This window comes from Anas platyrhynchos, chromosome 3 (assembly GCF_047663525.1).
Source record: "Anas platyrhynchos isolate ZD024472 breed Pekin duck chromosome 3, IASCAAS_PekinDuck_T2T, whole genome shotgun sequence".
NCBI lineage: Eukaryota > Metazoa > Chordata > Aves > Anseriformes > Anatidae > Anas > Anas platyrhynchos.
Genome location: NC_092589.1, coordinates 61,180,541 through 61,202,476, shown reverse-complemented (window position 1 = coordinate 61,202,476; position 21,936 = coordinate 61,180,541). Strand labels below are relative to the sequence as shown.

At 33.9% G+C, this 21,936-nt stretch overlaps 1 protein-coding gene across 5 annotated transcripts in view; it reads right to left on the bottom strand.

Annotated features, from left to right (window-relative positions):
* The window catches only part of AHI1 (Abelson helper integration site 1), a 92,058-nt gene that overhangs the window by 59,895 nt on the left and 10,227 nt on the right, over positions 1–21,936 (bottom strand). For 4 of the 5 annotated variants that reach the window (XM_038176998.2, XM_038177000.2, XM_038177002.2 and 1 more), the window contains 14 exons: positions 20,896–21,506; positions 20,201–20,355; positions 18,987–19,200; positions 17,975–18,167; positions 16,533–16,628; positions 14,784–14,969; positions 14,072–14,227; positions 12,090–12,222; positions 11,019–11,142; positions 8,638–8,867; positions 7,041–7,144; positions 6,341–6,459; positions 3,226–3,356; positions 2,118–2,258 (listed from right to left, as the gene is read on the bottom strand). In XM_038176998.2, coding sequence (XP_038032926.2) covers positions 2,118–2,258; positions 3,226–3,356; positions 6,341–6,459; positions 7,041–7,144; positions 8,638–8,867; positions 11,019–11,142; positions 12,090–12,222; positions 14,072–14,227; positions 14,784–14,969; positions 16,533–16,628; positions 17,975–18,167; positions 18,987–19,200; positions 20,201–20,355; positions 20,896–21,506 — 2,593 coding nt within the window. The remainder of the gene's footprint in view (positions 1–2,117; positions 2,259–3,225; positions 3,357–6,340; positions 6,460–7,040; positions 7,145–8,637; positions 8,868–11,018; positions 11,143–12,089; positions 12,223–14,071; positions 14,228–14,783; positions 14,970–16,532; positions 16,629–17,974; positions 18,168–18,986; positions 19,201–20,200; positions 20,356–20,895; positions 21,507–21,936) is intronic. The other variant, XM_038177001.2, reaches the window with a different exon arrangement.

Below are 21,936 nucleotides of genomic sequence, written 5' to 3'. Positions count from 1 at the left end.
AATGGCTCCCCTTCTATTATTTGTGTTCAGTAGCCTCTCACACTAAGCTGGTATTATGGTATTGATGATAGAGTGGTGGTCTCCATGAAGAAATATTGGGGAGGTGCGAGGGAAAAGGAAAGATTTTCAAAGGCTAGGAAGCATATAGCTTGCCATGAGTTCAAGTCAGCTATTTTACAGTGTATATCTCCTCAAGGCTTTTTCAAACTAGTTCAAGTGAGCTTATTATACTTGAGGAAAAATTCAGAAGCTGATAGACACGTATATGAGCATAGGAGTCATTCTTAGGAGGTAAAAGACTCTTCTAGAACAGGACACTTTCATTAAAAGTTATGTTCACTCATTTAAACACATCATTTGACTTTTGTCATTGTTATACTGAGCTATCAAGCCAACCAAGGTTAACAGAATTCTTCATGCAACTTCTGTCCAGGATATTTATAAAAGTTCTTGTGCATGTAAAACACCTACTGTTGGAGTCTGAAAAACTGTGTCAGTGACTAAAATTAGTATTACTATATGATTAACTCTTTCAGTACTAAAGCAGTAAGACTATCTTCTGAAAGCAAGCTGTATGCTTTCAACCAAAAAAGGAACAAAAAGTTACTAACAGACCAAATAGAAAATGCCACAATCTATGCAAAATCTTACTGTCACCAGTGACTTAGTTAAACAGTCAGATGATACAAATAACTACCAGTGTGATATCAGCGTGATCTCTAAATATACACACATTAAACTACCTTATTAGCTTTTTAAAGACTGTCTACTAAACAGTCAATTTTTTTTTTTCAACTGACAATTTTTCCATTCTCTAGAATGCAGATATCTTACTGGGTTGAAGTTTAGTACTGAATACTGATTGTAAAGTCATTCCACTTTATTTTCCTGTAAAAGTCAACCAGTTCAATAGACAAATAACCTGAGCTGTGAGATTTGATATGAGTAATCTCATTAGTACATGCTATTTAAAAAGTAAATGTATAAAGACAGGATTAGCTTTATAAACCTATGTTTACTGCAAATATAATTCAAACAAAAATCTGTTAAAGAGATGCAAAAATTAATGCATAATGCACATTAACATTAACTACTGTCAAGATGTAACATGACATCTGAAACTATGTGCTTAATTGAAACAATGACACTGCTAAAGCTAACCACAAAAACACAAAACCAGAGAAGACTGCAAAAGACAGTCTGGATTTTGTTTTGCAGATCACAAATTCAAAGCTAGCATTTCTCACCAAATTCTCTTTAACATGCACATAACATGGAGAATAAACATATCTGCCACAGATACTTAACACTCATTAATAAAACAATCTATACACTCATATGAATTCACTTCTGTAGAGCTCTTCAACATTACTTTTTAACATAACACAAAATACTGAGTTTTTTTAAGCTGTTCAATAATTTTCGGAATGATGGTATTTTCTGGCTTCATAATCCACCCTGATTCTGAAATGAGGATTCTAAATATTTACATGATGCTTCCTATGTGCCATAAAGTGCTGACAGACTCATGCAGAACAACACAGTAATACATCTAAAACTGAAGCAGCAAAGACCTGTAGTTATCGCCAAGTTCAACCACCCTGTTCAGAGTAAAGTCCAGTCAGTTTTTCATAGAATGGTTTGGATTGGAAGGGACCTTAAAGACCACCTAATTCCAGCCCTTCTGCCATGGGCAGGGACACCTCCCACCAAACCAGGATGCCCAAAACCCCATCCAGCCTGGCCTTGAACACCTCCACAGATGGGGCATCCACAGCTTCTCTGGGCAATCTGTTCCAGCACCTCAGAACCCTCCAAGTGTAGAATTTCTCCCTTGTATCTAATCTAAATCTACCCTTTTTTAGTTTAAAGCCATTACTCTTTGTCCTCTCACTACACTCCCTGACAGAGTCCCTCTCCAGCTTTCTTGTAGGTCCCTTTTGGTATTGGAAGACTGCAATGTCGTCTCCCCGAAGCCTCTCAGTATCTCCCAGGATATAGATACATACTATCATCAAATACAGTTTTCTTTTTCCTTCAAAAGCACAAACACTCGCAAATCACTTTGAAAAATAGAACATTCACAAGCATAAGTATGAAGAGATTTTGTACTGTACCTTTGTAATCATAAATATATACAAGTATGGGTTGGTTTTGACCAAAGGCACAAAATGACACCATGTGTTCATGTGGATGAAAGGCAACATCACGAAGTGGAGATGTGAAGGAGAGTTCAGAATATATTGCCACCTGATCTCCTACAAAAGTGAAATATGGTTATCAGTACCATGGAAACGTATTTGATACAGTTGACTAACTGCAGTATTTTGTAAGGTGCCAAAGAGCTGTCTTTGTTTAGCTTTCTGAAGTAGTCAATGATTCTGAAGCTATAAACTAATTCATTTTTACACTATTAAGATAAAGAGGTTCTCATCTTAAAAAGCTAAACACACAGCTTAACAACTTAAACGATATATTACTGTAGTATGGCATATGCAAGTACTTCGCATGTCACTGAGTTGTTTAAAGTCTGTATTACTGCAACGTAGTGACTGCCACTGTAAAAATTATTCGGACATTTTCCTTATTGAAAAATATTACTTGGCATAAGAGTGGTGTTTTTTTTTTGTTTGTTTTTGTTTTTTTTTTAAGTTTTTAAGTTATTCAAGACATCGGAAAACCGGAAAACAGCTACAGCTGTGTAGCTACAGGAAACCTCAGAGGATGCATCAGGTTAGCTGAGTTGTGTTTTTCTGATAAGCAAGTTCTGGAAAGGTGGCGTTCCACAGTATTTGTTTGTGCTTGCATTTCACCAGAGATAGCTATCTTAGCGATGGATTTCAATTATTTAATATTGACAGTGGGAGTGAAAGTTGACCAAAACACACAGACACACAGAAAAAAAGTTGACTGAAAACACTATTGTGCATTTTGTTTTAATATGTTCATCTGCCTATTGTGGAATTGCAGCTGAGTTTAAGGTGCTCCATTCCTGCTAAATACCACAAATGCAACCTCTCCCTAGTTATTTTCTTTAGAGGATTAGATCCTGAAAATCAGTAACAGCTATTTAAAAAGTAGAGCTAAGGCTTCAAGATTGAAACCTTATTAATTCATCTTACTTAATCAAGATTGATTCATCTTACTGAAGTTTTATTTCATACCAAAAGGGTGTTTCAATAAAGCTTAAATCTTGACAAACTGGCTTAAAAGCCATAAAATTACCTGTTTCTGGATTCCAGACATATGCCTTCCCATCTTCACTTCCAGAAAAAAGGAATGTGCCACATGGTGTTAAAGTGCTGTGAATCTTTTCTCTGTAATTTGTGGCACCTATGTATTTCTTTGTAGCCAAACTGAAGATAAAGAACAGATTGTAAACATAGCAGATACTTCCACATTAATAAACCCACTTCTTGCTGAGTGTAGTGTTTACCTTTTATTTTCCCTATTTTTAATAAACCTGAAATTATAGATAATTTAGTAGTATATCTTTGTCTTTCATCACAGAAAGCACATACTCAGATCTAGAGAATGAATATAGCTATAGCTATTTGAGTTTTCTTGATTCTGGAATTCAAAGAAAATGGGGAAGTTAGCACTATTATTCCAAGCTCTGCCAATATTTTCATTGTGCTTCCCGAGTTTGATTACATCCCGGTATAGCCTGCATTTATCCAGCAGCTCTCCTTAAAGTTTTCAGGCTGTCTCACTGGCTACAAAAACAGCAGGAAAAATCCACAAATTTCAAACATCAACATTAATTATTTTACTATTAATAGTTTTAATGTCATTTTGCTACTTAAGTATCCATTTGTTTTCAGTAAGACACTGCTGGTCAGCATAGTTATAATGACCTACTAATTAACTACTGTTAAATAGTTTGCTAACATCATGTAACAGAGAACTTGCAAAAGTGTTTAAAGAAGCATAACCCAGCTTGTAAGAGGCTATCTCAAACATGAGGTACAGCTAGGAAAGAGGTATGGAAGTTCAAAGTGGAGACTAATATACAAGAAATACTGTGATACTGATTTTGAGGCAAGAACAGCAGTAGACCATGACAGCCCTCAAAGAATGAAGACATTAATATTTAAAACTTGTTACTGCAGAGACAATGGACATATGCTGGGAAAAGGGTAATACAATTAATATGACCAGATGGCAGGATTACTTTTAACAATATTCTGGATAAATATACCTGAGATACAATTCTATTTGACAAGAAGGGGAAAAGTGTGTTATAATGATCACAGTGCAAGACCATATTCGCCCAAACAAGAGCTTCTGGTGTGTGAACAGAAGGACAATCTCTCTGAGATGTAGAATAGCTATGCAAAATATGAAACTAACCTGCAGAAGAAAGAAACCCCAAGGTCTGAACCAAAACCCTGATCACATACCTGAGTGACAGGACAGTAGCATTATCCAATAAGATATAAAAAAAGTTGAAAGAGGACAGTTCAGAGCAACTATCTGTCAAAGTGAATTGTGTTGATCTGTGACCTCCACCCCCTCTTTTCTCATACAGGGAATGAACAGTTAATGATGACGTGTAAAATTATCACTGCTGGGTATCTGACCCTGTGGTTTATTGATAGACTTAAGCCAATGTAACTTTGGGTTGTGGTCAAAGCGGCAGTCCTGCTGCTACCCTCTCCACCCTTATTTTCCCAGGCTCTCCCTCACTTCTCTAGTTTTTTGGCAGCTATTGGATGAGTTAGATCAGATAGTTGATTAAAATGAAAATTAATCATTTGTTTTTTTGTAGGCTGATTTTAGTCGGATCAGTTCACTGATCTGACTTAGCCTGAATCCAAAGATCTGTAGAGCTGATACAGAGAAAATGCTAGGAATACATGGCCAAAGGTGTGGGAGACAGGGGGAGATGCTGTGTCCTACTGATAAATTGACTTAAAGTATTTGTGCAATTGCATACCACGTTAACCCGTTCTAAGAGGTTTAATATGCACATCTAATTTTCTTTCTTAAACTATAACTCTCTACAATTTTCTGGAATGGTATTGATAGGAGATCACCACCAGTTTAAATAAACTCTGCAAGTTACCTCAGTTAATCTATTGATTTCATGCTTTTGTTACATGGATAGTTTAGCCTTCTAGCATGGTCATTATAGTTTATCATTTACAGTTACAAATGAAGAGAGACACTTTAAAATTGGAAAGTCTTCAGCTAGCTTAAACAGCCAATCCAATATTATTAAAGAGTGAGATTTCCAGGAGGTGGGGCGGGTACTTCCCTCAGGTAATTTCATGTAGAACACCAGAGACCTTTGATTTTCTGCATGGTGAGGGTCACCCTTTGGCTCCTTTCATCGAAAGGGAGTCCATGAAATTAAAGATGAGATGAATCATTTACAAAGAGCATTCACATCTGTAACATGACTTTCCAGAAGAGAACGTTCAGGTGCATCTTATCAATGTGTGCAACTGATGAGAGTGAGACTCTTCTCAGCTTTGCATAGTTAAAGGATAAGAAGCAATGGGAACCAACCATAATACAGGATATTCCAATTAAACTTATGAAGAAGCTTCCTTTACTTTGAGGGTGAACAAACACTAGACAATATTGCTCACAGAAGTTGTGGAGTCTTCATCCTTGGAGACATTCAGCTGGACAAAGCTCTGAGCAACCTACTCTCACCTAGTCTTAGAAGGGGTTGGGCAAGACACTCTCCAGAGGTTGCATTCAACCACAACTTGAGTGATTCTATCAACCCCTTGTTTTCTACTGTAATTTATTTTTATAAATAAATTTTATAAATAAATTTACTGCCATTTATTATTAAAGCATTATTTTCACAACTAGTAAAAGTAAGAAAATAAAAAATTGGGTTAAAATATTTTACCACTTGCTCAATATAACCATTATATACATTATTCTGTACACATGATTATGAACTCCATTCTATTTTTATCACAAAAACACTCTTCCACAATCTTTCTAAAGCAAAACTAAGGCACAAATATATGAATATTATAATTTTAAAGTTAGTCTCAGGCCTAGATTCCATTTTTAAAAGTGAATGCAATCTTTAGGAGATTAGGGTAGTTTCTTTCACGCTGCCTTCAGTTCCCAAGTAATCCAGTCATTTTTAGATACTCTGTTCTAAAAGACTTACCCAACATCACACAAAAGGTATGCAACACAACAGTGTTTTGAAACCATTTCCTAGCCCTATTATTGCTATCCTTAGTTATTAGGACATCTGTTCTTCTTCACAGCTCTAATATATTTAGTAGCTTATGGCACCTTATTTCCCTGCTAAATAAGCTTTAAAAACAAAGGGAAATATGTACTAATATCAAAATCTACTTACATTCTGAGATCCATAACTCTCAGGGTACTGTCTTTGGCATGTATTAATAAACGCCTTCCATTTGGATGCACCTCCAAATGATTTATTGGAGTTCCTCTAATATCATTTTCTTTTATTTCCTACAGAAAAAGGTGTTTTAAAACTCATGTTTGTAATCATTATTATTCATTTTTCTCTTGCATTACTGTTTTTGTGCTCTCTTCACTCTGTTCAAGTACTGAAAATGTCTGTTCCTAGATTAAGGCACTGTATCCCAAGCAATCGGCTTTTCACAACCAAAAAAACAGATTCTATTGTGACTCTAAACTTCTGAAACACAGTTGATGACAGAAATGCTGACTGAACACTACACCTCAGAAGTATGAACAAAGTTGATTTGTAAAACCTGTGGTCAATTTTATTGTTGCCTCTAGAGAATACGTTTAATAAATTAGCATCTATCTGTTAATAACATTATTAAACTTCAAGCATTTTCATGTTATATACATATAAAATTAAAAATGCAAAGTAATTCTGAAGTGCTAAATCAATGAAACATAGCATGTTCTATCAGTTGCTTTGTTGTTAACAAGTTGTTTAAAGAAAATACACCTTTCCAGTTAAACAAATGTTAACATATTAAAAAAATGAATTCAAATCAAATTACTAGATTTGGAACAGTTCACAAATATTACAATGCTAGTTTAAGAAATCAGTATACCTTATTAATTCTCCAATTTTGAAATAGGTGTTGAGAACTTCCTTTCACAGATGTATCCCAAACTATTATCAGTCCTGAACTATCTCCTGAGAACATGTGGAGCCCTGTGAAATAAAGGCTTCAAGTAAGAATACCATGCAAAAGAAAAAATAAAGGATTTATGAACAATAAACAACTTTTTCTATTGTTTTTGTGAATAGGCAAACACCAGTGCTTCCCTCTCTTTTGTTATGATTACTCAGTGCAACTACATTGACATAGTTTAATGGTGGACTTGGCAGTGCTAGGTTAAAGGTTGAACTAGATCATCTTAGAGGTCTTTTCCAACCTAAAGGATTCTGTGGTTCTGCTCACACTTGCATGCTGGAAGCTGAAACCACAAATATGCATTTAGCAAATAAGTCAGATGCAGGGATGCTGAAAATGTTGTTAAATGTATTCATTTTCTACTCATATTCCAGGGAGCCATTAAAAAAAGAACATTTATAGCTTAATGAGCGTTACATGATCATCTACTGTTTACCTATACATTCTCTGGAAACACCTTGAACAAATTCCAACAGTTATTCTTAAGCACATTTTATTTTATTTTATTTATTTTTACAGAAATGCATCTTTCCTCTTCTTAGTACCTACTCCTATGAATATCTCCAAAAATGAAACACAAAACTACTAATGATGTCACTAATACCAGAAGTCAAACGCTTTCAAGAATCTTATTCATTCATCTATCTTCAACTCTTCCCATCATCTAGTAGTACGTCAGTAAATCTCTCACACCCACTTTCAGCTATTAATCTACCTGCTAACATTCCTCACAATGTCATAACTAATCCGTCCTTCTCTCAATTTTCAGCATTAGCAGAGAAAGTGGAACAGTTCACCACCTTCCCACTTCTTCAGAGTAGCATTAAAATTCTCATAATCTAATTACTGCTACTTTATTTTCTTCTATCCTTGTATTTAGTTGACAGCTTTGAACAATATAGAGGAGCTGTCTTCACTACTGTTCTGATGTACTGATCATGAAATCTTCTGAAGTGCTAGGATAGTTCTCTAGAAGCTGGTTTCAAAGACCTACTTCTGTTTTTAAGTTACCACATAATTCTTCCACTTACTTCTTTATCCCAACTTACTTTTTCGAACTTACCTCTCTACGCTAGCTATTAGGCTTTCCATCTGCATCCTGATGCATTTGCATCCTCTGAATAGCAGCTTCTGTGCTCTATTTTCTGCTAATTTTTGCTGCGATACAACAAATCATTAGCTAACAACAGCTAGCTACAGGAACAAAGCAAACTAAACTACTATAAAAAATTTGCCCTGTCATGATTGCTGGATATATTTGTTTGCTTGTCTTTTCTATGTTTTCCTTTTCTGATTATTCTTCAATGATATCAGGGACTACACACCCCTTTGTGTTTGCCCAAAATAGCACTAAATAATGCACAGCACTGATAATATTAATTGCTAACACTGCTAAAATGACTCTATTTTAGCAACATTTCATATTGCCGCTATGAAATGAAGCTCAAGTAACACTCAAACTGATCTTCGATTGAAATGAGTAATATTTGAAGTAATACTATGTATATACCTTCTGCATCAAAACAAAGTGTGTTGATGAAACTTTTGTGACCATCAAGCTCCTGTAGCAGTTGCCCATGGATTTCTTTCACATTTGCATTCCAGATTCTAATCACAGTGTCATAACATCCTGTCACCACCAAAGACTCAGCAACTGGGTGGTACTTTGCAGTGTAAACAAATGAAGGATGAGGGAAAACTCTCACTGCAGATGCAGCCTGTGTTTCAATTTTCCACATTCTAAAAGGAAAGGATATCTACTGAATAAAGCAATCAGACACATGTATAATTAACATATTTTGTGCTAGTGGTTCTGAAATCAAATGCTTGCAAATACTTAACAGCATTTGTTTATCTTACAAATTTGTTCCACCTATATTTAATACTTCAATAGCATTTTCTCAAACAAGATATGTTTAATACCTCACAAAGTACTCCATCTTCCAGGTAACTTCATGACTACATACTCATTTAATGGATATTTTGCACATTTTTGAATACACAATGCAATGCATGGAATAGTTTGGTTTCTTCTTCTTTCAAGAATTATAAACACATTATCTTAGATGTTTTAACATTAATGGGGAAAAAAAGTAGAATGACAAAAAAAAAACAAACCAAGCAACCAAACACCAAAAAAAAAAAACAACAACCCACAAACAAATATTCAGGACAACTAAATATAACTAGAACTCTAGAAAATTTTTAAAAAAACAATTACCTACCACACCATAATGATCACGATTCTCAAGGACACTTTCTTCACATAAACTCAGTTTTTACTATGGATTTATTTCCTATCCTTACAGCTGTAAGATTTCTTAGAATTCTTTCTTAGGATTTTTTTTTTGTTTGTGTGTGCACCTATATTGAGCCTTCTCCCAAGATGAGGTTAAAGAATGGAATAGTACCTTAACCATAAAATACAGGTGGGTAGCATTTTCAGAAAGCACAATTAAAACAGAATTTAATTGAGTGTTATCCTATCCTTTCAGGTTTTGTTTCTGGTGACTGCTGAAGAATTCTAAGCTTACTCTGAGGTAAGTACATTAAAAAATTACAATCTTTAAGAGTACACAGTTTAACTTGCAACTTACCATGCAAAGGTCACAAACCTATCTTTTAAAATGGCTTTACTCTTAACAACAGAAAAGTTTATTTATTGCTCAGAAATAATGAGGGACTAAAGCCTGCGTATCCTCAGGAGAATCACTGTCAATATGAAGCACTATATAAAGAAGGATTCACCTAAGTTCTCAAACTTCCCTTTAAGATGTCTTAGAACTCAGTCTGAGAGATGATCCAGGTAATAAACAGCTATGACTTTACAACGACAGTGTATCTTTTGGTCCTCATCCTTTAATTCTACCATGTTTCTCAGGCCAGATGTTCCCAACATGAAAGCAAAAAAGAAGAAACTCCTTTCCTAAACTGAGGCACTTTTAAGGAGCTTATGGCAACGGTCAATAAATACAGGAAATAACTCATACAGTGACTGTGTAGTATACAGAAAAGAAGGCAGAAGACTAGTTTCGTCATGCTGCCACAAATTCAAGAATTGAGGAACAGATGGACTGTTTAAATATAAACGACTGAAATCAATATTTACTTTAATATCAGAAATTCTTCTTTAATATGCATCCAAAAAAAAAAAAAAAAAAGAAAAACATGGAACAAGTACTCAAAATATTCTCTTTATTCCTACACAGAAAAGGGGTGAGGAGGTAGGTGGGGAGGGGGCAAAAGGGCTCCACATATACAATGTATTGTTTAACAATTCTTCTGGCATTTTAATTATGCAACTCCCTGTAGCATTACCAAGTTGCACAACAGAAACAGATAGGAATCTGAAGAGCTTAAAAACCCCCCAAAATGTCTGTGAAAACCTATGAAGTTGCTTGTAGTAAAATTCTGCAGTGTCATAGCCATATTTTCAAGGTCTTTCTGTAATTTTGAGTTTTGCTTTGAAATCTCAAACAGACTAGGATTTTAATGTTAACACTGCACTGAAGTACAGTTTTTAATTGTTGAGGAAAATGTTTTCACCTTCAGACTCAGAAATATCAAATTATAACTACAGTAATTAAAGTTAAATACTTCAACCAAATCTCCAAAACCTCAAAAGTTTATGTATGTGCAACATGGCAAATGTAAATTTCCTGCCTCAAGTTCAAATTTCCAAGCTTAATACTGTATTCCAAATATGACAATACTCTAAGGATAGAATACTCCAATTGTCTCAGTGATTTCTTGAAATATAACACTTTTTTCTGCTGTACATTTAGATACTACATTTTTTTGCAAAAGCTTTGCTCTCAAATTTATATACACAAAATTGCACCACTCTCACACTTTTGAAGCTGTCTGCCAGAACATTTCTGTCACACGTACCTGACAGTACCATCAGAGGATGCAGTAAGAAGGTATTCATTGTCCTTTGACCAACAAAGATCATACACGATGTTAAGGTGACCATAAAATTCTCTCAGGAACTGTCCAGAAGGAATTTCATACACTAATGGAAGTTCAAATAGGAAAATAAAATTTTTGTAAGTGTTTACAATCCATTATACACAATTACTAGTGCAAAGTTTAGTCTAGTCTCATACTGAGTTTTTGCTAGCATAGGTCAATTCATTTTCTTTACCTTCTCATTTTCAGAAAGCAGTATCAAATAGTTGCTAGGTATACATAAACAGCAAGCATATACTTCCATCTAGTGGTTCATGGATGTCACAAATGCCTTAATACTTAAGAGATTGGGCTCGCCAGGTTTACATTATTAGAACCACATTAGGATTATTATTTATTTTTTTAATTTCCGAAACTGTGACTGCAGATGACCAATGCTAGATAAATATTAAGATAGAGATCATTTTCTGCGGATGTACAGTAAAGGAACCTAGACTTACAGTTCCTTGTTTAACATTTACTTTGTACACTTAAAATACTACTCTTTGTAAATCTAAAAATTCTTATGCAGAACAGTACTATGCAGTTTGATGCTTGTGAACAAGCATCCCTAAATCTGAGTAATAAGGAATATTTGTAGATCCAGCTGAACTGGACTACAGAAGACAGCAGCCTCCAGCGTGGAGATGACAATTTTCCAGACATGATAATACATTAGAGAGGAAAAAAAGTGGGGGGTGAGAGTTTAAAAAGTTATTTCACCTAAAACCTTATTATCAGATAACATGTTCTTTATGTAAACTGATTTAGTACTTCCATTAGGATTCTATGCAGAAATACTGTTATTTCATGTCACTGACTTGTACATGTATTACCATGTATGAAAAGCCAGTTCCAGGCCTATTAACAGACAGATCATTTCCACAAGTCTTTAATGTACGGAAAATTTACAAGATACACTATAAAACAAAACCTCTTGAAAAAATTAAAAATGCACATTTTCCTTTAATGCCAAACTACTTCGATGATAGAGAAAAAAAAATAACTTACAAGCAATGGGGTATCCATTCCTTCCAGCACATGCTGCTGCCAGGGTCTTCCCATCATGCGAGAAACGAATACAGAAACAGCCCATATCTCCACCTCGCAGTGAAAACAGATGTTTGTTCGGTATGCGACAAGCCTAGCTTTTCAGGCAAGAATTAGGATTACAGAGTTATAAATATCAACTAATCAACACTTAAAAAGACATTCTCAACTATGCCATGCATAAGCCTTCAAAAGCTATGCCATGCATAAGTCTTCAAAAGCTATTAATATTCAAAGTGAATTTAAAAGAAAAAAAATCAACCTTTTAAAGAGACACAGTTCTGCAGCATAACTTAGATCGCATTTACTTTGTATGTTCATTTCTGCACATTATAACAGACAAAAAGTCCTTAAAACCCAAGAAAATCTATAATTAACATTTCCTTCATTTTAAAATATGCTTAATCATGACTATCCTCAGTAATATAAGCTATTAAATTAGTAAGTCAAACTTGTTTAAGGAGTCTAAGCATAACTTTTACTAACTTAACAGTTATGGCATGGACTCATAAGAGTAACTACGGGAACTCAAAAGTTTGGTCTACCAAATTGCCTTCATCATTCCTCATCTGTATTTGAATTTTCCATTTTTTATTTTTATTTTTTCAGAGTCTAACTGGAAATGACATATTTCAAAAAATTATACAGGTAGCATAGCATCTCTTTCTCTGAAAATATTTCCTCTGTTTTATCGATGGGCTTTTTCTCCAGAACTAAATTAAAAAATTAAGGGAAATTAAAATATCCACAGTAGTTATAAGAAATTTAACCTAAACTTGATTTTTAAGAGTGACAAATGTGCATGAACAGATTCCTATGCATTTAAAATAAATGAATAAATCAGGTTATTATATAATTACGTATTCACTCTTCACTTGAGAATAAAGGTAAACACATTTTTTAGAAACTGAACATGTGTTTTAATGCTTTTTAACCTCTCTAAAATATATCATTAAAATGTTGAATATAAATTTCAGCTTAGAGCAAACTTCTTAAAGTTCATGAAGCTGCAATTCACATACAATTTATTTCATAAGTGATTCATAATTACATGGAGGATTTTTAAAAATAACATCACCTATCAGTCTGTATCTCTGGAGACAGATACAAATATACTGTGGTTCTTTAAAAAGGTAATTTTGCTTTAAAGGTAAGAGTCATTTTTATGTATATAAAGGAAATAATAATTTGGAGTGATTATTTCTTTTAAAATAAATATCTGCTTTATTATTCTTTGGAGCAAAGACATGCAGCATCATGATAATCTTACTGAAATTCTTTCACAAGACACCACATCATAAAAGAGATGATCACTGGTTCTTCATTATGTATATGGACTGGTCTAAGAACAAAAGAACTGCCTTGTTTGTTTGTTTTTGGATGTCAAGCAAATATTCTTAGGATTATATTTCACTTGGTTTTGAATACACACTTATTTGCAGAATTGCAATTTTCTGCAATTAACATTAACATAAATATACATTTTATGTTTCCTGCTATTTGTAGTAAGAAAATTTGCATTGCAAAACAGACTCGACTATTCTTTACTATTATAATTAGCAAACGTTATTGGGAAATAAAATGAAGTTCAGGTGTATTTAAGTCCTTTGAAAGGACTTGTACAACTGAGATGAAATCTAGAAACTGTCTTACTTCCACTACCTGAGTAGCCCTACTCTTTCAGATCCTTGAGAATTCTGGAGATTAAGAACACCTGACTGTTCTGGGAAAAAATAATTATATCAACCATATTTGGTTAGATGTTATGCCTCCGCTACTATTTTGAGTTCCTTGTGTTTTGTATTTTGCTTAGTAGTTTTCTTGTTATTGTTTTAATGTTTCAATGAATGATTTGCTTCATAACACATCATAAAAATAAAACTATTAAAAGGTAGTAGATCTTTAAACTATTTTTCTTCAAAAAGCAAAGAAAAATACTTCACCTGTCCAGGCAATCTTGTCCATTTAAGTTGCTCCTTTTTCTCCTCCGGAGAAGTGATTTCACGTGATTTTTTAGATCCCTCTCTCTGGAGATCACACAGTGTTGCACTACTTTGTTCCTGCTGAACAGCCACCATAGAACGGAAAGAAGGAGTAACCTTAAGGCAAACAAATTATCAGGAAAAATGTTTTAAAACGAACAGTGTGTATCTTAAAAGATCAGAAAGTACTTTTAACTTTAAATGCACTACATTTTTACATCTGAAAAATGAAGAGACTGGAAGAAACCTCATGCATGATTATTGAATAGCAAATATTTAAAGCAATTCAGAGTTAAGTGGCTTATGGTCCTTCTCACTTACAGAATTTACACACCTGCATAAGCCCCGTGACTCAAAATAGTGTTTCTCGTAATGAGAAGGAATACCTGTTTTCCGGAACATGCCCTAAAAGTTTTCTGTCAATGGCAGAACGTGCAAAGTTGCACACAGGAGAGAACGTCTGTTTTTTAAAGATAGCTGTGAAGTGCTGAGTTTGGAACATGAATCTTAAGATGCAAAGTTCTTGCTATAACTAGTTACATACTAACCATTTCATATCCTACATGTAAGTACAGCTTTTATATGAATGCATACAGATGCATCATAAACACACTCCAGTTAGTTACTAACTCCTACAGAAAAGTCTGTGTATCTGTAAATATATTTAACTCACATGATCTGGAAGTTTTATGCCTCTTATGGTTACATATAAAGTTGATGGGTAACGATTTCTAGGACATCTTTCCCACCAGTCATAAACCTCAACAACGTTTGAATGTGACCTGGTCTTTGGAGGTGGGTAATACAATTGCAGACGGAGTTTTCCATCAATGTTTAGAATTCCATTTGCACCAACAAGCTGGGAGAGCAATTAAAAAGAAAAGAAGTGTTACATTAACACAAAATTAATTGAAGTCTTGGATTTTAGAGTTTATCCTCTGGTTGTTTACTATATTAGAAATAATCTACTTCCCTTCGGGGAAGCTTATTCCTAAAAGCTATAATGAAATAAGCATGTATTAAATAACCCCTTCATCAAATCACTAAGATTAAAGCTTAGTTCTTAAATACACTTCACGTGCACAGTGACAACATCCAGTAGGTGGGATGCCCTCTGCAGTCCCACTGACTTTTTTGTTTTTAATACCTCTTGCTGGAATCACCCAAATCTCAAATGACTGTAAATACACAAAAAGCCTCTTCCTGCCTCCTCACCCACATAAGTTTGAATGCTACAGCAAAGGGCATAGGTAAGGCTTTGACTCAGAGCAAACTTTCTTCCCCTTCTGTCTCATGGCCTCAGAACAGAAGATACATGAAAGCATTAACTCTTCCAGTTTCTGAGAGAAGAGTTCTCTTTATTGATCTAAATAGAGTTAGAAAAATGAATTCCTGTTACTGATTAAAAATCAATACATGCTGTTAGAAAAAGTCAGAAATTAATGCTTGTGTTTTTCTTTCTGTGTACCTACTACTGCCACTAACATTGACCACTGTTTATCCAGGCACTTCTACTTTGACTGATAGATGAAAGGATAGATATAATAAAGAATAAGTAATGAAGAACAGGTCGTAATTTTATTTGTATTTATGAGCTTGAAATTCATCCTTCCATTTGCTCAGAAGCAGGCTGTGTTGAATGCCCAGACATACACCCAGACAGGGAATACCACACCCCTGATTTCTGCAGATTCATGTTGGGAAGTGTCGAGAAGAAGATCAGTACAGAATGACCTGGAGGTCCCTGTGCTTTCTCCTAAGCTTGCAGTGCATTTATCCTCTCCTGTATGTCTCATGCTGTGGACTGTCAAGATCTACCATCCAAAGGGGTAGGTCAAAATGTACAATCCTCAGGCAAGTTAGAGCACATACCACCTTGTTAGCTCTCACAAGTCCAATTTGGCACACTCAAGCCTCTCTAAAAAGGAGAAAAAGGTACATGATGTGTGGGCTAAACTACTTGTATCTCATTTCAAGCTTTGCATCTAAAAATGACAGTGATTTTATTATCAGGTTAGGGAGTCTTTCCAAAGTCTTTATAACTAAAAATGCCATTACAGTATAGCACAGCTGAGGTACATAAATCAGTAGATTTGTTTTTTCCTTTGCAAAGACAGCTCATGAATTTTTTTTAAAAATAAATCTACTCTTGATAAATAAGCAAAATTCTTGCACATCCTATACTTTTTTGAAAAAAAAATATTTTACTGACAAATGTATTCCTATGGATTTTATGTGGGGAAAGGAGAGGGAAAAGAGGGAACAGACAGGCAAGAAAAAATTTGATTTTCATCTCTCATTTCATTTCCATTTCATGGAAATATTCAGAAATGTTTCACTACTTCATAAAAAGCTAGTTTTTTAGATAATTTAATAAGAAATATTTATATTTTTTGCTTCTTCCTTGTAATATTTACAATACCTTTAGAAATGCCCAACAGATTTTTCGGAAACCACATTCCTGAATTTGTGCATCACAGTTGGCTCTCACTTCATCCATACTTAGGAAATCAAGGATCTGCAAACATTAGCAGGAATATAAGTGTACTTCTGATGAATATATACTTAGTATTAATAGAAAACACTGATGAAAATATGCTAGAGGTGATTCATTAAATTAAAGAGATTTCAATTTTAGGCAAGTACAAAAACAGCACTTCTTCCACACAAGTACACCATTAGTAGTAACAGAACCTTTTGCATTTGCCTGATGACTATATATGACGTATTTTTAAAAAGAACATAAATCTGATCTTTAAAAAAAAATTTTCTTCCTTTCTGTCTCATTAGAAAAAGTTCATGTGTAATTTTCATAAATCCTATGTAGTTCACAAATCATACATATAGATAATAAATCCTACAGCCAGAACCAGCTGTAAATTAATCTAGCTGAAAATGGTTGGTCAAAAATGGTTAGGTCCTTTCCTAACCTCATCAGTTGTGCCCACAAGATTCTTCATTTTTCTGGTCAGGCCACAATCTTCTCATATTTCCTGTAATTCTTCCAGTATATCATTCTATCCTGAAATTTTAACTTCAAAAACTACACTGAAATCAAACAGCAGGCTTTCAGTGTAGTCATACTTTGGCTCTCCATTGTTAATGTGATTCCCATGACGAACCTTTACATTCAACTGTAATTACTTTTGTGCTAAGTAACGAGGGACTCTTAATTCTATAAGTGTGTTCATTTATGAGCATCAGAGAACACAAAGAAACATAAGGTGATATTGTATATACAATGTATATGAAATATACATGATATATACATTCTTATAAATACTGTAATACTTGAGCTGAAAATTATGTTGAATACATACTCCATTTTTTTCCTATAAACACAACCATATTGGGGGTGAACTAATAATTAATTTATGAAGAATGAGAGAGAAGCAGATGTCTAAAAAATGAATGGAAAACAAGGCAACAGCTTGTTCATTGGTACAAGAGGAAAGAGATGTTGCTACAAGCAGACAGACTCCTTTTCTGAGTTTCTGATACTTAAACCGTTTCGAATTTCAAGAATGTGGGAAAGAAACTGATAGCCTCTTTATGTGGTGCTATCCCTCCTGATCTAGAACAATCTTACAAATCTTTTCAAGCTCATAAGTTTCATGAATTTCATAAGTTTCAAGAAAGCTTTCTTCCCCTTACTGCTTACAGAACAGGTTTTTTAGCTTATAAATAATAGCAATCACCAATACTGCTTTTTGATATCTCCACTTAATGCTGTATCTTAAAGCTCTGCTATTAATTCAGTATAACTGAAATAAGACATCTAAATAAGCTAAATTTATACCATTGAAGAAACACAAATGTAACACAAAATCATAACAAGCAAAAATTTTAAATATTTATTCTTACCTCAAAAAACAGAATTACCCGAGGGCTTTCTTCAGTATTTTGAATAAAATAACTAAAGCGCTCATTAAATATTACTTGCTCCTCCCATTCTGGAACTGTTGATTTAAACCGTCTGAAGTCATATGGTTGCGTCATAATAGGAAGAATGTGCTCTATTTGTTCTTCTTCATAATAAGATGAAACTTTCCTCTCGCTGTTTGAAAATTTCCAAACAGTTATAATTGTTAAAATTCCTTAAAACGAATCTCAAACAAAACAGTAATTTAAATTAGTGAAAGCAAATACAAGATACCATTTGTTTGATTTGAGAAAAAAATCTAAAGCCATACAAAGCTTAAGGCAATTGAACATAGAAATGCAACAGGCTGAATTGCAAAACCCTAGCAATCAAATTATTATGACCAACTTTATTCCACAGACTCTTCCAGGATCACTATGCATAAGCAGGGTTTAAATCTGTTTTTGGGATACGTATGGATAATGACAATGGAAAGAGGCAACTGAAGAGGAAACTGAAGTTTCTAATACAATTAGAAATACAATAATGACCTTGCAAGCTTCATGCTCTGGGATGGCCTCATTGTGGCTTTTCAGTACTTAAAGAGGACTTATAAAAAGATGGGGAGAGACTCTTTACTCAATCAGATAATGACAGGACAAGGGGGAAGAGTTTTAACCTAAAGGAGGGGAGATTTAGATTAGAAGTTAGGAGGAAATTCTTCACTCGGAGGGAGGTGAGGTACTGGAACAGGTTGCCCAGAGAGGTTGTGGATGCCCCATCCCTGGAGGTGTTCAAGATCAGGTTGCATGAAGCCCTGGGCAACCTGATCTAGTGGGTGGCATCCCTGCCCAAGGCAGGGGGGTTGGAACTACATGATCTTTAAGGTCCCTTCCAATCCAAGCCACTCTATGGTTATTTCTGTATTACATTTTCTAGAGATTAAAAAAAAAAAAAAAGCATTTATAACAATCACAGACAACAGATAGTTTATTTAAAAAAAAAAAAAGTCACCTATGATCCTTCTTGACATATAAGCCACTTCTTTGATCAACGATATGGATTTTAACCATAGGATGAGATACCAGGAGATCAGTTTTAAGTCGATCAGAACGATGGATATAAACTCCCAATACAAGATCATCATCAAAACCAAATTTAGACTGAACTGAAACTTCTGAATCCTTCATTTCCTCATTGTTTTCTGCAGTAACTCCTGTGTTATCTTCTAGAAATAGTAACAAACAAGAACAAAACAATAACCACCAGAAGTTACTATGTTCTGCTAGTGGCAGTTCAAAGGAACAAAAACACTTTGTATTCCTTTAGCAATTAATGGTAAAGTACTTCATATATTCTTTTTTTAATAGGTTAAAATAAAATCATAAAATTTGAATGATTGAATGCATAGTATATATGCATTATGTGCATCATACAACCTATTCCTATTAACAAACATTTTTATTTAAAGGCAGAGGTCTTTCTCTTAATCAAGAAGTTCTTTGCCAGAAAGACTTAAAATTCATGCAGTTCAGTATCCTGCTCTGGACTACAGCCTATGGCTATAGCTTTTTAAAAGAGGGGAAAAAAAAAAGCCTGTATCTATCAAGCATTGACTAAAGAACATCCTGATTTAGAAGTTAAAATAAGACTGCCATGCTTAATAGTTATCAAAAGACCTATTCCTTGTGAATTTTTGTAACATCCCTTTAAAAAAAAGTCATTTCTTATTTTGGTCTCTGCAACATCTGAAGAAATGAGTTCTCCAATTCTCTAGTATATGTTGTGTGAAAAAGTATTTCTTACGTTTAAATTGAGCACCACATTAAAACAGTGGTGATACAGCCTTTACAATGCAAATAAGAAGTTAAAAGTGATGAAATAACAAAAATGCAATTAGAATATGCACTTAAGTAATGAACTGTGAAGTTGGTAGATATATAAAATATTATTCTTAAAAGACACTTGCAACCACAATTCTCAAGTTATCTCCGGTAAAAGAATTATCAAGATTTTGGATAGATGCATCAAATTAACTTCTGTTAAAAATAAAAATAAAAAAAAAGTATTAGAATTGGAAGCACAAAAATATAACTAAATAAACTTTAATAACATCAACATCAGTCTCAGTCACTTTCATTAGTACTACATGCAAAATATTTTAAAAAACAAACAAAAACAGAGGCTGAGATAAAGCAGCACACCATTCTAACATTTTGCTGGCATACCTTTTTTAGTTTTCTTTTTAACCTTCTTTGCTTTTGTTTTCTGTTTTTCCATGCTTTCCTCCACATTCTGTCCTTCTGATACAAATTGCCTTTCCAATGAATGATTTTCATTGCTATCTTCTGGGTGATGCTGTAGCTCAGAAAGGGACATTGCACTGAAATGTAATGGATTACTGTCAGCAATTGCAATCTACTGCGAATATGAATACAACTGTTTGTTAACATCATTAATACACCTGAAACTTCATCTTCAGTTCTCTAACTTATCATCTGTGTATCTTGAAAATACACACACACACACACACACACACAGAGCTCCCTGGAATTAGTCTTTTTCCAATCCAAACACTTTCCTGTGTGCATGCAGAACCACTCATTTGAATAAAGCTAAGTATATAGTTTTTTGCTGGATTGGGGCCATCACTCATTACCAAGAGAACATACTAAATGGTTGAGTGGCTTCCACATAAAACAGACATCAAATGGTATTTTTTAAAAAGTTAGACAAAATCTGTAAATTTTAATATTAATCTCTGTGTTATGAAACACTAGTAATTATTTCCATAACAGAATTATCCATTTGTTCATCATTTAGAAAAAATGTACAGGCAAAAGCTCTCTGATAAACTATACTATGTGTGTATGAATTTTCAGCAAAGGTTTTCATATTGTTTTAAGGTAGTTTATCATAGTACCTTGTTTCAGCTTCACAAAATCCTGTGATTTCTTTCTTCTTTTTTTTCTTTTTGCCCACTTCATCATTCAGTGCAACTTCATGGCTTTGAACAGTGGAGGTAAATTCAGACATCTGTTCTTTAAGTTTAATTCTTATTTTCTTTTTAATTGCATTTACCTCTTCCTCAGCCACATGCAGCTGATAGGCTTGAATTAGTTCTTCTTCCTCTTCTAATTCAGTTACATTTCTCACTTCAGTCAAGGAATTTTTAATCTTTCTATCACCTTCTTGATGAGGTACATCTGTTTGCGATTTACTTTTTGTTTTTTTCTTTGGAAAATCGTTTATCTTTTTTTCAAAACTCTCCAGTTTAGCTTCATATAAATTTTCCTCCTCATTAAATTGTTCTTGTAACAGTGATTTCTTTTTCTTCTTGTTAGACTTTGGTTGCTTGTTTGCCTCTCCACTAACAATATCATTATTTATCTTCTCTGCAATTGATGCTTTCTCTCTCAGTTTATTTTTTGTAAATCGGGGACTCTCTTCTTCAGGTTTATATGTGTTGTTTATAATTGCTTCATCATTCCCACTTTCTTTAGTTAGATCAATATTCGTTCTAAAGGTGTCAAGCTATGAAGGAAAAGAATATAAAACACACTTGTAATAAAAATTACGTTCTAAGGATGAACATGTTACTTATTATTTTTTTAAGCAACATTACACAAAGCAAAAAGCAAAATGAAATCAAGGGTCTAATAGTTTTCTTACTTAAAATTAAGAAGTGAGAGATTGAAAGACAAGATAATTTGCACTGAAAATAAAACAAACAAACAGAAAATTCTGTTTGGGCACTTCACCTTCAGTTTATTTTCACTATGTTTTTAAATGACTTATGTACATCCATGAAAAAATCCACAAGTCCACTCCATAAGTATACTGAATGCTTTACACCATGAAACCCTCGAAGAAAATGCGTAGCATGAACACATTTGTTTAAATGTTTAAGAACATTTAAAGTACAAGCTAGAGACAAACGTTTTGATAATGAAATTATATTAGA